The 17,313-nt window shown below is 32.6% G+C and overlaps 2 protein-coding genes across 2 annotated transcripts; both read right to left on the bottom strand.

Annotated features, from left to right (window-relative positions):
* Positions 1-2,187: 2,187 nt before the first annotated feature.
* LOC149904496 (cuticle protein 19-like) lies at positions 2,188-7,538 on the bottom strand. Its single transcript, XM_090107508.1, has 4 exons — positions 7,384-7,538; positions 6,545-6,697; positions 3,824-3,990; positions 2,188-2,368 (listed from the first exon to the last, which is right to left on the bottom strand). The coding sequence occupies exons 1-4, from the start codon at positions 7,393-7,395 to the stop codon at positions 2,314-2,316; spliced, it is 387 nt and encodes a 128-aa protein (XP_089963634.1). The 5' UTR covers positions 7,396-7,538; the 3' UTR covers positions 2,188-2,313.
* A 6,017-nt stretch (positions 7,539-13,555) lies between these two features.
* Positions 13,556-16,893, bottom strand: LOC149904495 (uncharacterized). Its single transcript, XM_090107482.1, has 4 exons — positions 16,390-16,893; positions 15,898-16,140; positions 14,516-14,682; positions 13,556-13,894 (listed from the first exon to the last, which is right to left on the bottom strand). Exons 1-4 carry the CDS (start codon positions 16,399-16,401, stop codon positions 13,618-13,620), a joined length of 699 nt encoding a protein of 232 aa, XP_089963608.1. The 5' UTR covers positions 16,402-16,893; the 3' UTR covers positions 13,556-13,617.
* Between the last annotated feature and the right edge of the window lie 420 nt (positions 16,894-17,313).

Raw genomic sequence — 17,313 nt, 5'->3', positions numbered from 1 at the left:
GACCACCAAAAAAATTTTCATTCCGTCGCAATTTAACAAAGTGGTGCAAAACACAATTAAAAATAAAATATTAAAATTTCCTGTCGTTGTTGTCCCATGTTTTATTTTAAACAAATTTTTTTTGGGTGGGAATTTTGGTCGTGGTCGTCGTCGTCGTCGGTAGTGTGATCGAACCATAACTAAAATGACATGAGCTTATGACTATGTCAATAATTAGCGATAGCAGTTTCTATTTCGTAGCGTTATTCTATTCTCTGACATTCGTCTCGGCCTGCCATAGGCCGTATGTACCACGCTGGCCAAGTGCGGGTTGGCAGATGTTACATGTCATCGAACTTTTGATTCTTCGACTTCTTCGTCTTCAATGAGCCACCCCTGCTGTGTCATTTTCAATGCATGCTTTTTTCATTGATCAGAAATTGATTGAGAGGCGAGATTCGAACCTGCGTCTATTACTGTACCGTTGCGTAGTTTAGGTACTACTCAGTCACCCATCGTAATTATTGTCAAAGATCATTCATTTTTATTTGTTGAAGTATTCAGTGGATCTACACGCAACTGCTTTACAAAGAAAATTATAAATATGTTCGTCAATAAAATAAGATCTAATTTTATATGGCAATCTCATTCATAAACATATTTTATTTTATTTAATTAGGGCTATCCTTTCAATCTAAAATCGACCATCTCCAGATGACTGCAATACATCATATTTGAAATGCTTATGCGTCTGAATATATTTTTTTCTTTTTGAAGCCTATAATCATATTATATACCTACTCTTTATAACTGTTATTTTCACTTTCAATAAAATTCTTAATTTAATACGTTAGTAGACATAATTATGAATACTTAATCAAGTTTATACGAACACATATGAAAAAAATGACAATATAAATTAATTTAACGCTATGCTTCAATGGGTAAATTGCGAAATTTTGAATAACACTCATATTGACAGTTTCATTATCTGTAAAGGAAGTTAATGTCATATCAATTAATATGCCCAATGATTTTTTGGTAATATGAGTCAATTATCATGGTTGCTGATTCATATTTATTAGCAGCCTATTCCTCTTGCATTTTTTTATAATCTGTCAAGTTAATTTTGAGTAACAAAATATGCTATTGGTATCATTGATATTTTTCTGTTGTAGGTATGGGTACAGGTACACTAAACATGATTCTGTTTTATATTGAAGGTGCGCTGAAATCGCTCCAGTTAATGTTGCCACATTTTTATGAAAATACTCATTATTCAACTTGAAATAGTACTCCAGAAAAAACAGTTCTGTCATTTTTGCTTGTTAATATAAAAATTAAAAGAAAACGATTTATATGTATTTCAAACTTCGTTCCAAAAATTTTCGTATGACTCCAATATTTCAGTGGTGGCGTGCTCTTCATATTTTTGAATATTTAGTTCGTTTGAATGCAGTTTTTTAATTATATCTACGTATATACGTATACACGATATGCACACGCGATGTAACACGAATGCAATTATTCATTTTTAGCTTTTAACAGCACACAAATCAGTAGCAAATTATATTATGAAATATGCTCGCTCTATTAATTAAGATTTATAATTTGACAAATAGAAGCGTCAATTTAAATTATTGTTATATTATGTATTTGGGAATTATGTATTAAAATATTAATTTACTAATACCGATAGCAACAATATTTTTTTTAATGTAAATCACTAATTTAATTATTTTATGACATAAAATTTATGAATCATAATTTATGACGAAAAATTGATGGTTTATTGCTATACACCAATATTATTGCCATCGGGGCGGCCATACTGGAGGATAGCAATATTAAAAATAATGGATAGGATGGGGTCTTTTTGAAATAATTGAGTTTTGTATTTAATACTAGCAGTCCGCCCTGGCTTCGCCCGTGGTACATGTTTACGTTTTCTCTCCATAAGAACTATCCTCGTACTTCAAGGAATATTATAAAAAAATAATTAACGAAATCGGTTCAGCCGTTCTCGAGTTATGCGCTTACCATTTTGAGATTCATTTTTATATTATAGATGTGGTAATAAATAGTACCTATGAGTATAGATGAAGTATTAAAATATGAAAATAGTTGTATTGGAGTTTTCTAAAGGCTGATCCTATTTCTTGCTGTTCCTAATATGTTGTGGGGTAAATAATTAATAAAAAATCCAAGTAAGTTTTGTAAAGTTTATTCGCCGCAGTCTTAAAACATAAAGTTCGTTGTCAACTAAAGACTATCTAAAGTATAAGGTACACGTAATATCACATAGGAGCTCTGCCTTCCGGCCAGTCTACCACCCTAGTGGTGGTACTCGGGGTGCACGGGCGCGGTGTTGTGGACTATCGCGTTGAAGCTGCAACAAACACACATAAATTAACAACCAATAACCAATAACCATCACTACATAGTATAAAACAAAGTCGCTTTCTCTGTCCCTATGTCCCCATTTCCTTATGTCCCTTTGTACGCTTAAATCTTTGAAAATACGCAACGGATTTTAATGCGGTTTTTTTTGACAGATAGAGTGATTCAAGAGGAAGGTTTATATGTATAATAGCATCCATTAAATAGTGGAGAAGTACTGTTATTTTTGAGGTTTCTAATGTGATGTCGTAAATAATTACATTTTTTCCGCGTACATTGCAAACGCAGGCTGAATCCTACGAGTTTTATCAAAATAAGGTTCTAAGTATTGTATACATTGAAAAGATCTACAGAAAAGTCCGTGATGGTATATGTCTATCTCTTATGGATAACCCACAATAACTTTTTTTTGTCATTAACTTTTTACGACAAATAATGGCTAATTTTCGAAGCGATTTTATCCAATACAGCATTAATCCTTAACCAATTTAATACCTTGAATACATAATACATTGTTCATTTAATATAGATCTATATGGCCCTTTACACCGTATGATTTAAGTGAATATTTTCGAAGATATTATAGATTTAAAAATTGCGGGACGTAGCGTTTGCGGCGGTACCGGCCGCCATTACACCCGTGCGAAGCCGGGGCGGGTCGCTAGTCACTTATATTACGCTCTATTTGACGATGCAGTGACCGGAACAACTAATTACTACATAGTGTTTAGTAATGTTGAATATATGTAAATTTGCAAACAAATTAAACGGATTAAGTGACACTGAAATTATTTAAAAATCAGGTATTGCAGTTCATTGGTTAAACTCGTTTCCGTTCGCAGTATTGAATTCCAATCGTAATAAGATACACATCGCTTTTATTGTTGCGATATCGCAATAGAACCGAATATTTGAGGCACTTTTTTATGAAGAAATAATTTTAATCTTGATAATCCATTCTAAACGCTATAATTCTATATGAACACTTTCGCCAGTTTAACAGACACACCCACTAACTTATGAATTGTGTGTATACATTGTAAGCAATAAGATAGCCATTTATGACGTCCATACAATCCTCCGTTACGCACAGTTGTCAGGTCGTCACAGTCTCTTTACCAAACCACATAATAAAGTACGGCGACACACAGATGCTCACTAGACCGTCATTACACTTTGTAAATAAATGACTTTGTCGTGTTATAATCCTCATTATTATACACAGCTATCTAAAATCTTTTTCTTATAGGTATAGGTAGGTTTCTTATAGGCACTAATAAAGGGTTAGTGTTTTAAAAATATTACTGCAACATTGCAATAACCACATTGGCATTCTAAGTATGGTTCTCATCTCTCGTTCTCACATGAGAGTAATGTCTTTTATTACAGAGAAATAATCATTGTCTGTTTAGACCTATTGTTTTGTTCCAAAAAGTAGCCTTACCCATTGTGGTCATCAGCGGTGTACGTGACCTTGCGGAAGGAGCCATCAGGCTGGAGGAGGGAGTATTCGCCCTTAACGACATCACCGTCGCGCGCCTCGTGCTGGGTCTTGTGGTCGCCGGTGTGGGGGTCCGACACGGAGTATGAATAGTCGTATTTAGGATGGGCCTGAGAATTATAAGGTAAAGTTAAGGGGATTGTGAGTAAGTGAACAATATGTGTACAGTATTGTGGATGATAATGTGTTTGTAGAAACGTATTTTAATCAGAGCTAAACAGTTATTATATTTTTTACATGTAGCGAAGTAGCTTTAAATATGTATGAGTAAGTTCGATATATTTGCTTGGTTTTCAATTGATTTGGGGACATAATGATGCTTAAAAAATCTTCTTATATTTGATTACTATCGATTGGGGGGCAAGTATCTCGCCTCGCGGCGGTGTTGTGAACAACTCCGGCTGAGTGGCCAGACGGCCGGAACCTAGGGCGACTGAGTGTCCAGCAGGACTGCCCGCTGTATCCCCACTGTCATGGGCTTCACCGGTAAATCCAGCCTCCTTAAATATTGTTTTAAGGAGGTAGAAACCAGCCCATTGGTGGACACAACTATGGGGATTATCTCGGCAGAGACACCACCCCACATCTCGACAACCTCATGCGCCAGATCCAGATATTATTCAGCCGTTTATCTGAATCGGCCTTAACAAGATTGATTATTATTACTATGTACAACATATAAAAAGAAAAACAAATGCAGGATCAATCAATTGAGACGAATGAGCAAAATACCGGTTAGATGTCTACAAAAAATAATCACGTTGAAAAGACATCAACGCGTCAAGTGTTCGTGTGAATAATTAAATACTTTGATTGAAAGCGTTTCACTTTTTAACCGACTTCATGAAAAACATTTAAACGAACAAACAGCTTACTAACATTATTATAAACATAAGGGATTTATTAAATTTGTAGCATCCCACGCCTAAAACCCGTTGTTGAAATCTACCAGCAATCAAGACATCCTCCATTAAAAGTGTCGCTTTACGCAACTGTATTTGGGTCGGCGGCGGCCGCTAACAATCCATATCTGTTATTAAAACGAGCGTGCGCAGAACTGTTTATGCAAACAACGCTGGATTTCGTCCACATCATTCTAGTCATTATCCCTCGATTTTACAATGTCCTGGGAAAACGAGTTCAGTTATTGGAGCTTAAATCACGACTAGGATTCAATCATTACATAACAACTGTTTAGATCAAATTATTACTCATGCCGGCCTATTTATGACAACGTAAAACGTTGCTATCTCATACTTATTTGAACGATTTCATTTCCTTTGTTTTGTAACTAGGTGTTATCTAATTTTATATTATCAAGTTATTGTTAACAAACATTATAATATACTCTCGCTTGGGTGATATAACGTTTTATTAAGATAATTTCTTAATATATCTTTTTAATTACAGTTCACTTTTATTCAGCGGTATTAAATGTATTTTTCATAGTTATGTTCTAGGTAGACTTTTTCTTGGGTAGATTTATTGTTCTCTTTACACGTATTTATTAGAATTATTATAGTTATATAACTAGTATATTACACAAAATTGTATATTCAATTGATATACAATAAAATATATTATTTTATTCTACTCGTATGTTACATGCATAGTATGTTAATACCCTAATAGTATGCAACAGCCAATGATTCGCGTGTCGATATTACGAGCGGGAATAAAATTAATATTTAGTGAGTTTAGCGAAAACTTCATTATGTAATATTGGTAAAAGTAAAGCTGGATTGTTCGCAGATATTTGCCCCGGAAGCGATACAATAATCGGGTAACAACACGTTCAGATTACGTAACTATCAATTAGTAACTATTGTATTACGCAATCCTCATTTTATGACTGTAACTAGAACTTTTATTAAGAACAGTTTAATGTTTAATCGAAAGTACAGCAAATTAAACGAAAATTTTATAGCAAATGACATCATTTGTTGGCTACTACGTAACTGTTTTACGTGAAGAAGAATATATTTATTTTCTGCATAATACGTAGCAGCAAAGATTAATAGCAAAAAGTAAGCATCCACGTCTAGAGAATTATACGTTAAGAAGAATACATTTTTTTTTGTTTATTAGAGAACAAATTGCTTTATTGCAAAAACGTAAAGCTCGCCTATCTAATCCTTTGTTTGTTTTAATGATAGTGATTATCTCTTCAAGCAGAGTCTGTAAGTCTTGCGAAATGGCCTTGACCATGTTAGTATCTGGGCCTGAAGATTGTGCAATTTATTGTCTTAATGCATGTTCTCATTACTCGAGTCTCTGTGGTCATTATCCGCTGTTTATATCGTTACACCGAAACTAAATTGTGGGTCGAGTTCATTTATGTTTGCTCGTTGTGAAATGCATTGTGCTATTATAATATGCAATTATATTTATCGTGGTCGTCTCTTTGTAAGTTTATATGGTTCTTGTTTTGTTTTGTTATCCACTCTATCATTGTCTGATTGCGTTGATTTATGTGTTTTGTTAACATCGTCAACGTTAGTTTTTATTTTTTAATTTATAATACTTTGACTTGTAACAAGCGTCTAAAATAGGTATAACAGATTCTTCAGAAGGAATATTTTTATCTCAAGCAAAATCAATTACTTCCCAAAAAATATATGTCTATAACCACCTCAATGAGTTAATTTACTAAGCTGTTCTTACATGATAGTCCACGTGTTGGTCATGGGCTTCGTATGCGACGTGTTGTACGGGCGCGTACGCGACAGCCTCGTGGCCGTAGCTCTCGCCGGCATAGCCGTGCCCCGCCAGCAGCCCAGCGGCTGCCACTGCCACTACCGAGAGGATAACTGCGGCCTGTGAACAGATAATGGAGAATTAAATGCTGGAATATATGGGTCTTCCAGAAACCATTGATATGGTGCCGCTGACGAGGTTTTTTATAGAAGTTGGAGTCTTTATAGAACCTGTATTACGTAAGAATATAGTCCAGAATCTATAGGATGCTGCGGATATAGGTCTTAATGAAACCAGATAATACTGCTTGAGTAGGTATTCAAAAACTTGTAAAACTACATGCTCTTTTTATTCTCTGGTCTCTTAGAATTTGACCAGCTGTAAGTATTCAGGGTCTTATTAATCTGTAACTGACCGTTGATGGATGGTACTGTAAATGAAACTAAATAAATTTTAATGATAAAATAATAAACCAAAAAGCGATTATAATAAAAAAGGATAGTTTTATAGAAAAATGTGCGTTATAATGTGGTAGCTAAGTAAACTGAAGTTGTGATTAAATTTATGTTTATACAATAGAACTAAGTAACTATAGTACAAGACTGTTGCAGCAATAAAGAGGTATTGCAGGGCCCAGCTCTGTGCATTGCTCTATATTGTCAAGTTCTATTTAGTAATCCTAGCTGGTACTACCGTCAGGCGCGAACAGACTTCTCGGAAAATGAAATATCAACGCTCCATATATTCTCTGACGATTGTTATCTATCCTTTCACTTGCAACGGGATAGGACACGGATTGCACTTACTTTAGCGAACATTGCGTTTGAATAAGGTTTGCTTCGTTGGAACGATCACACACGACTGATACTCAGGAGGCACACCACCGACTTTTATATTGGTTCAACCACCAAGATGCGGCGCCGTACGCTGCGTCTACGCAAGAATATAGCGGTTTGATAATAATATGGCAATTACGTAAAATTATGTAGCACTGAATACAGTTCAAGGGGAATAATGTAGACAACATAGAAAAATGGAGCAGTTTGTTTAATGAATGATTTCTCGAGCCTAGTAAGTTATGAAAGCTCTTGTTCATTATAGATGTCTGAGCCATCGCACGACTGTTTGGCATCTATTGGTAACATACAATGGTTTATGTTTACCTTGCAGAAATACGATCAACGACGATTTATTATTGAGTATTTTCAAATGTTAGGTATACCATTTTTTATTGAATTACAAAACTAGCTTTAGCTATCGTTTTATTCAGGATTTGCAAAGTATATCTATGGGATTAAGCATAATTTTTACACAAATCAAATGTATATTAAGATGTCATAAATACGCGTATATTATTTAGGTATGCGAATTCTCGCATATATTTATTTTTTGACATAATAATATTTTATCGGGCATATTTTATTAAGTTTCTATCGCGCTTTCTCTACCAAAAAAACTTACATATATTTACATAACATGTTAAAATAATATGCACAATAATACTTGCATTACCTCATAAAAGCGTTTAAAACATCCTTAATAGGGAAATAAATCACGAAAGATCTCCATCACGTCGTGTTTTCTCTAGTCCGACTTTTGTTTTACGTGACCAATATGAAACGATACATATCTTAACAGGGTACTGTTGATATTTGGTTAGGAAATGAGGCGGAATTGTTTTCTCATTAAGATTTAGATAAAAATCTCAGCTTTTAACGTATAATCAATGCTATATTTTTAGGAAATTTGCCTTGAAAATAAAGAGATATAAGAATATAAGAATATAAGATATAAGATAAGATAATAAGATATAAGAAAGAATATAAGATAAAATATGTTTATCTTTCATGTAGTAATTGATTGATGTCATTTTAAAGGCTTAATTGGAAGATTAATTTACATGATTATAATTTTCGTAATTCCGCTTTTAATTTAAAATGTTTTAGCATAGTAACGATAGATTTAAAACACAGTTGTAAAGTATTAAAAATATGTTCAGTTTGTTATGTTGCACTGCTATACAATAGAAAAAAAGGATTTTTAAGACTTTAGTCTTAGTATTTTAATTCAATCCTTGCTATACTAAAACATTCAAAATTGAAGACCTACAAACAAACGAATTTGAAAGGCACAAAACGTACTCAATAACAATACCTAAAAGTGGAACAACGAAAAGTGATACCTCGCTCAAAAATAGGCAAGTCTAGTCTAGATTGTATTACATTACTATTGCACATGTTCAGTGATATGTGCTGAAATTTAATACAAAAAAATTATTAACTAGTTTTCTGATATATTGTAAGTATGTATAAGCGTTTCTGATAACCTTGAATATCGTCAAATATTCGTGTACATCCTGGGTAGTTTTAACATATTATATTGATCGTCAATTTATTAAAGAGTGAATAATAAAGACTTACAGCCGTACAAATAAACGAGTTATAACATTTTATGCAAAGAATAAACTAAGAATAAGGAAAAATCATACAAATAAACACGAAATAAATGTAACCTAGTATAACTTCGTAATAAGTATTCATACTAATGCTATTCCGTCCTTATTACGGCTACCACCCTAGTATAAGTCTGACATAACCGAGTTATAACATATCTTTAAGTACATTGTGCTGTGTTTTACAAGTTTTAGAAGCAATTTTCAATCTAAATTTGAGATAATAGCAATGAGAGTAATACGAGAAGTAGAAAAAGTTCAGCAAATTAATAATTTCATTACGTACCTATTGAAATGGAAAATTTTGTATGAAATGTCAAAATATACGAAATTATGAAAAACCCTTTTGATATTTATAATGATTTATTTATTTAAAACATGCGCCAAACCATACATACATAAAACTTATTTCTAAACTTATCACAATAATATACACTTTCGTTGAAAATATAAATCTTCTAAGCCTGGAGTTCAATGTTTTGAGTATTAGTTATTTGGCAACTCTCTATCTCAAGGTGGGCTTATCTTCTGTTCTCCAGATATTGGATAGCGTTATCTATCATTTGCTTGCATATTTTATGATATATTTAAATTATTTCCAATAAATATTTAAAAAATAAATAAACAGAACATCGTATGATGAAACTTCACAACAAATTCGACGAAGTCAACTGTCAAACGAGCGTCAGCAAAATGACAGCACCAAGGCTTAACCATAGACAATTTCAATGTTTTTCATAATTTTGTGAATGAATTGCGACGTTGCCGCTTCGCGCCTATTGCATAGCGTGAGCATAGTTACATCGACGTTATTTCAAATTTATTTGTAAGAAATTATGACATCCTTATTCTTTATTTATTCTTATCATATCTATGCATTGCATAAGGTTTGAATAAGCAAGTTTTTATTTGTACGGCTGTTAAATTTTTAGAAGAGTTAGTGTAAAACAGGATTGGTTTTAAATTATTAAATGAGTCATTTGGGTGTCTATAGGTTTTATAAACCTATTTTTTCATAAAAACTTCGCTACCAATTCAAAAAAAATATAGCAACTAATATTTTTACTATCAATCACAATAAATAACGAAAACTTTTTAAGGTTACGTCTCCGGAAATACCTGATCGGATTAGAAAATCTCATTGAAATGTATCAGATATTAAGTACGAAATGTATGCTGTTTTGAATTTTATTATCGATCAAAGTGTGCCGCTTAGTCTAAATATAAGATATCATCTTTATTTAGAGGATGCATGTTTTCTTTAAGTTATCCATAATATATTTATATTAATTTATCTTTTATTCTGATAAGAAAGCTAAGAAGACTGTTCTTTCTTATGTAATTGATAGTGTTAATTATGAAAGTACAAGAAGTTATGGAAATTCATACTTATAATACTGAGATCTTAAAACATTATCATGTATTTGTGTTGAGTATTAAAGTTGTTAATACATTAATTGCGTCCATTACAACCTATCCGTTATAACTAATTCAGTCAAATGTTAAACTACATTTAACATTTAACGTTTAATTCACTATTCTTCATTAGCTTAAAATTAACTATCATCCATATAGAATATCTACCCAAAAAGATATTGATAGTAATAATAGAAATATCCATGGAATATTGTCGATTTATTACTAGGACATGTTTAGGACATGTTTCATTCTTAATATTATTTTGCACGACAAATTGTACGATTTTCAAAGAGCAATTATAGAGAATCTTGATTCTTATCTGTTCGAATTTTATTCCCAACAGGCACATAAGAAAAAGAAAAAGTTTTGACTATTGAAAGGATTTCTTGTTGAATAAATTATATTTTCTTTTTAATTAAATTTGTATAAAATTTAAAAATGTCATACATTTAGTTATAAATAGTAAATACCTATTATTTCCTAAGAAGGGTTAGATTTATCGTGGATGTTATTTTGAATTATACTTTAAATTCCTATTAAACCAACAACAATAATTTATGTCTTTATATTCCAATAGAACATCAATTCAATATAATGTATTGTTATTATCTTATCTAAAAGTCTTCTTGAAAAAGGGAGAAAAGAACACTTCGATTAACATTCAATGTTAACACGCTTAAAGTTAATAGACTATAACAATTACATGCTTCTAATGCGTTTATTTTGTGCAAATGTTTTAATGATGGTAAAAAGTATATGTAATAACGATTTTATTGTTAATTTATGCCACTAAAGATGACTATAATTAAAAAAAAAAAAATAATAATTGTAAGGAAACGTATATCATGCAACTAAACGCAAGTGGTAATTTAGGTGTATATTTTGATTGATTGACGACGCGTGAATTTAACAGACAGACAGACAATTTAGCACAATAATTATGCCGAAGTTTGAAGTAAAAATTGACAAAAATTTGTTGTTTATCAGATGCAATATTGTTCGTAAAAATCTTCTATAAAAGATAAGGTTATTTAGGTAAATAAATTATTATGTCAGGTTTATTCGGGCATCTGTGATGTTATTTAATTATATTTTTTAATTTCGTTTGCTCCCCGACACATTATGTCTACATAGCAATTGAACAGTTTATATGTGTACTTCAAAGTTATATTGTGCGGGGTGAATTTTGATACTCTAGTTTTACTAGTATGCTAATGTAATTGCTAAAATATTTAATAAATGTTAATTAGTATCTAAAATTAAACTAAACTTTCTTACGCATATTATATCTCTACAATACATGTAATATTATACAATATAAAGAATATTAAATAATAAAGTGTATATGAAATTAAATTATTCGGCGAGACTTGGTGAAGTAAGTCACGGACAAATTTACTATAAAATGTAAGTGAACATGAAACTTTTTTCGTAAATTCGAGGCATTATGTAAGTAATGTGGTAATTAGGCATTGTTACTCAACTTCACACATCCGCGATTGAATTGATCGATGTAACATGTTTTTTTAAATAATTCAAGTGAACAATTTACTTCAATATGACATTATATTTAAACTTATTTTATCATTGCTTCTTTTTTAGTATACACCGCCTACTTGTATTTGTAATTTATTATTGTTTTCCTTGGTTGGGTCACCTGGAAGAGATGGCTCTGTAGCCATAAGGTCACCCATTGTGCAATTTGTTTGTATCGTATTTTATGTTATTTCTTACAACTGGTGTGTGCAATAAAGAATTCATTCATTCATTCATTATATGGATCATTTATTGGGCTTCTTATACTATAGCTTCTATAGCTTTAGGCGAGATTTTACAATGGTTATCGTCAAAATGTACAATAAATTTAAACATACATAAATATTAAGTATCAAAATAATAATTTCTAATTATTTATTGTTATGTGACACATATTAAATATTAGAGTCATATTAATAGTGGTTATTATCACTTGTAAACTAATACATATGCCCCTGTTAGTGATTCTTAAATCAACATAAATAAAGAAGACGACATCAAAATATTAATCTTAAAATACAGTAACCTCTTTCTTGTAGATGACCTAACACGGGAGCTGATATTTAGAGTTGTAACATAAATTAGTTTTGCATAAATTAAGTTGCTTTATTCGGAACTCAAAGTAATCTAAGTATAGGTTTGATCAAATTACTTTGAAATGGCAGGAATAGCAATTTGCACCTCCTCACCATAAATAAATAATTTTAATGTGCTTTTTATTCATATAAATAGTGACAAGTCGATGCAGAGATCATTTTTTTCCCATACCTAAGCTTTATAAATTGCAAAGCTTATTTAATAGTAAGATGCTATCAAAACACAATTGACGCGAAATTCTATGCAATTTATTTTTAATTGAGATGATACTGACCTCCGGTCATTATTTGGCAATTAAAATGGGGGTCACGGTTTTGGGAGTAGAATTAATGAAGTATTCGTTCAAGTTCAAAAACGAAGGTTGTTTTCTGGTATCTTAAAATTTACAGCCTATATTCGTAAACGTATTTTTAGAGTACCTATTATATAATATGTAATATAAATTAGTATCATGGTTTTCATAACTTCCGAAATAAGTGATTGTTTCATTCATAGCAAAGATGCGTATAAATGAAATCAATTAGATAGACAGCTAAACCGTGATTGAAATTAATGATTTTTTCGTCGGATACCGTTACGTCTTCGTTGTTCTAATTCATATATGCGTTGCATAAACCAATAATATATGCGGTTAGGAAGCCGAGAACAATAGAATACGAACAATGCAACAGAACGGGAGTACTTCCGAAGTAATATTAACATATTGTAGTGGTTAAAAACACTAATTGGAATCTGTGTTTGATTAAATAGATATTAGCTTTGATGAAGTTATACATCATCGTGCTGTTATTGATGTTCTTATTGTATCATCCACTTGAATTGTTTATTACTGAAGTGTTAAAAGTGATCATTTTCTTTGTCGGTATTTTATGTTTAAGAGGTTGTAGAGAAATATAATTTCTACAAATACAAAATTTGTATTTGTAGATTAATGTTTAATGTCAATGTTAAAGAAATTAAATAAAACCAAAAAATAAGGAGGGCCTATAAATATTATTTATTTCTATGACCATAGACTAAGATGAGAAGTAATAAATTAATGGTGAGCCAGGATAGGAGCGGCGTGGACGATTTGGCCATGGACAAGGGGAGCGGCGTGGACAATGGGACCATGGGCAGCGTGAACGAGTTGAGCAGCGTGAAGGACGGGGCCAGCGTGGACCACGGGGGCAGCGTGGACGACGGGAGCAGCGTGGACGACAGGGGTAGCATGGACCTGGGCAGCACGGGCTTGGGCGTTGGCGTGGGCAGCGTTTGCCTGAGCAGCGGCAGCTTGTTCAGATGGGGCTGAGTTGTGGACTACGGCGTTGAAACTGTGGAGAAGAAGTCGGTTAGACATTGTAACGTGTATGTACGATATTCATTGTTACCTAGATAATATAGTTTGGTATCCTAAGATAAAGCTATAGCTAAGGCACTCAACGCTTAGAGCCTCGAAACAAGTGTGGGCACTTAATTTACGTCAATTACAAAACTAGGGCTTATTCTTCGAAAAGATTTTATCAAATCTATTAGCCGAAACAACGTCTGTATAGATAAATCACATCGTCCTAAACGCAAGCTAGTTAGTCTCGCTAGCTGTATGAGTTATTCGGATCTGGTCAGAACACACATGGTTACAATTACGCAACTACGCATTGGAAGCAAGTTCACACTAGTGGTAATGTAACACTTTCGCGATCTAATTCATAAAACGTATGTCACTACATTTAATAATGTTATAATTTTTTTCATGAATAAGTAATGAGATTTAGAACAACTTTCCAAAATATCTCGTCGCAACACTGTTGATCGTAGTTTTGTAGTCTTATCAAAATCACAGACATAATCTGACGGTTTTAATAGCTCATACGCCCTTATTGTGACTCGTTGATGATGTAACTGAAAACTAAAACTATTTTTGCTATGAAGAAACAATGTAGTTTTTATTGTACCCGTTGTGAGCATCAGCGGTGTATTCAACAGTTCTGACAGCGCCATCAGGCTGGACCAGGGAATATTCGCCTCTCACGACATCACCTTCGCGGCTCTCATGCTGGGACTTGTGGTCACCGGTGTGAGGGTCTTCTACAGAGTAGGAGAACTCGTAGTGAGCGGGAGCCTGGAAGGAAAAATGCTCGTACAATAAATGAACATAATAATGGCAAATATATCTGAGTTGTTGGTTGTGTTGTGATGAAAAGAATCATTTAAAACTGATTCAAATGTATGTTACTCACTGTAGAATTTGAGAACAATAGTTCTTCAATTTTGTTCTCTTATTGCCTAGTGTTCCAGTTACAGTTTCACAAGCTATTATTTCGGTGTAAATATTGCTGGCTTGATTAACATTGATACATGTATTATTAGTAGCTATTACCAATTTCAGTTGTGCTACCATTGATGGCGTGATTGATAAGCAACATGAGTTACAAAACGTTGTTATGTCAAGTTACTTGCACAAACTGTTTAATTGCGTTGTATTAGCGGTATTAATTTTTAATCAAGGCCTTTCACTTCTCTAGTTAAAATAGTTAAAGTTACATTTAACATGGAGCAGTTACAAAAACAATTAGTTTATTTTCATATTAAATCGCCGATAAAACATCTGACAGGTTGATTCACAATCCCAGTAACCTCCTTCAACGCGACACCTTCTATCATTTAAGATTGCGAATGTTATTTAATCACCATTCCCGGATATGCAAAGCCCACTTGCATCATAAATAGAGCGGTTGTTCGAATTTATCCAAGTCCCTTTATCTAATAGTATAGTTGCGATTATAAACGAGATCACTTCCCTATTGGTCAAGGAATGTGAAACTACCAATCTCCAATGGTGACTTATGTCTGAGGTGCAATTATTACTTAATTTATACAAACAACGTGCATACGAATCTGTTAGAATTTAATAACGTTTAGCATTACTCTACATAGACGGGAATAAAACGTGAACTTTATTATACTGTTGATATTATTTTTCATATTATTCCACAATACAATAAATATAACTCTCTCAATAATCTATCAATATCTCTATCAATCAAGAAGAGAGGCTATCAAGAAACTACTCAATAAAATAAGCAGATACTTCTAACGAACTATCTATTTAATTGATAAACATTAAATATTGATAGTTATTGCCTTGCCTACATAAAGTTAACTGACCGACATAAGTGAAAATTAATTGAATTGGCTCAATGATTTTATCTGCAATGATGTCTATTTAGATGTCATAATAACATTAATTATACCTATTCAGCTATTGTATAAAATATGATTTTGTGTGAAGTTTTTCTTTACTAAATATTCTAATATTATCTGTGCTTTATCTTACTTGTTCCTCGATGTGTTCGCGAGCAATCGCGATAGGAGCAGCGTGGGCTACATGTTGGACAATAGGAGAGGCATGGATCAAGGGAGCGGTATGGGCTACAACTGGGCCATGGGCTACAATGGGGGCATATGCCTGTTGCGTGGGCTGGTCGTGGCGAACGATGCTCTGGGAGGAGACAGCGGAGTGACCTTCCTGGATGAGTCCGGCTTGGCAGACTGCTACCAGGAGGCTGATGACTGCTACCTAGAAAATTATTCAACATTGTATATACATTAAAAATTATTATAGGTTATGTCTCTTAGGGATGATGCAAATTTCAACAGTTGATATAAGCGCGTCCAAATAATCAAACTTTGCAGCTTTATAAAATTTGTTTATATTTTGAACAGAAGATGTTTTGATGATGTTGTGATCTTCACTTTTTTATATTTCGAAAAGAGTTTATAAAAAGACCTTTCGCAATTTTTGTGACTAAATATATCGATATCTTACTTTGAAGTACATGTTGATGCTTTATTGAACTGTGCTCAATTGGTATGGATAAGGGTTTTGAGGTAGTTTTTATACTTGATATGAATGCATGTGTCATTTAACACCAAACCGGCTGGCTGACATACGACCCGCAAAGTTGTTACGTCATAGGCGCTTTTAAGCTTCTTTCAAGGTTAACTGTAAACTTTACAGATGCTCATTTTCTATAATTAATGTTAAGTGGTTGAACGTTTTAAGGATGACACGATGAATCTTGTCGTGAATGGTTGGGTAATAGTAGCAGATACTTTTTGTTTCATACGTTTCTCGTGTTTGTTATAATTTCACCTCAAAAATATTCAATCGAATATTACGAAAATCGAAATCCTTGAACTTTAATTAATTATATATTGTAACAATAAAATATAAGGTACTGTCGGAAGAGCGAGATGTTCTAACACAAGCATTTAAATGCTTAAAAGGATGTCTCAATGACTGAAAAATTGAAAACATATTTGTTACTGAATAAATATTTTTGATTTTGATTTTTGATTTTGAATTAAAAGAGTTTGTAACCTACCTACGTACAAACATTTTTAACAGTTGCTTAAGAAAGTAAAATCTTATTGTATCATAATCTCTGCAAAGATAGTAATGAATGAGCTAACAGAAGTAAGCGGTAAACCCCGCTTGATTGACTTTTGAGATAAGGTACCTTTATGCCCTTTATATTTATTAAATCCATTTTGTGTTACGAATTAATTATTAGGCAAGTATTATAGGTTATAAAGAAAATGCAATGCATGAATCAAATTTGGCGAATAGACTCAAACAGAACATAATTTTTAAATTATGTGAAAAAGTATTTCCAGGAAATATATTATGTATCCCCAACTTAAAATTGTAGAGTTCCTTTTTTGCTTTACTATTTTTACATATTAAATT

This window comes from Colias eurytheme, chromosome 11 (genome assembly GCF_061535395.1).
Source record: "Colias eurytheme isolate Ceu_HAF_F1 chromosome 11, ilColEury1 Martin Lab GWU primary, whole genome shotgun sequence".
Taxonomy (NCBI): domain Eukaryota; kingdom Metazoa; phylum Arthropoda; class Insecta; order Lepidoptera; family Pieridae; genus Colias; species Colias eurytheme.
Note: the sequence above shows the minus strand (reverse complement) of the source record. Positions and strands in the feature narration are given on the sequence as shown.

Coding starts and splice junctions, on each gene's coding strand:
- LOC149904495 (XM_090107482.1), bottom strand. Junction 14,683..15,897: donor GCGAACACATCGAGGAACAA/GTAAGATAAAGC, acceptor TTTTCCTTCCAG/GCTCCCGCTCACTACGAGTT. Junction 13,895..14,515: donor ACCGCTGATGCTCACAACGG/GTACAATAAAAA, acceptor TCTTCTCCACAG/TTTCAACGCCGTAGTCCACA.
- LOC149904496 (XM_090107508.1), bottom strand. Junction 3,991..6,544: donor ACCAACACGTGGACTATCAT/GTAAGAACAGCT, acceptor TATAATTCTCAG/GCCCATCCTAAATACGACTA. Junction 2,369..3,823: donor ACCGCTGATGACCACAATGG/GTAAGGCTACTT, acceptor TGTTTGTTGCAG/CTTCAACGCGATAGTCCACA.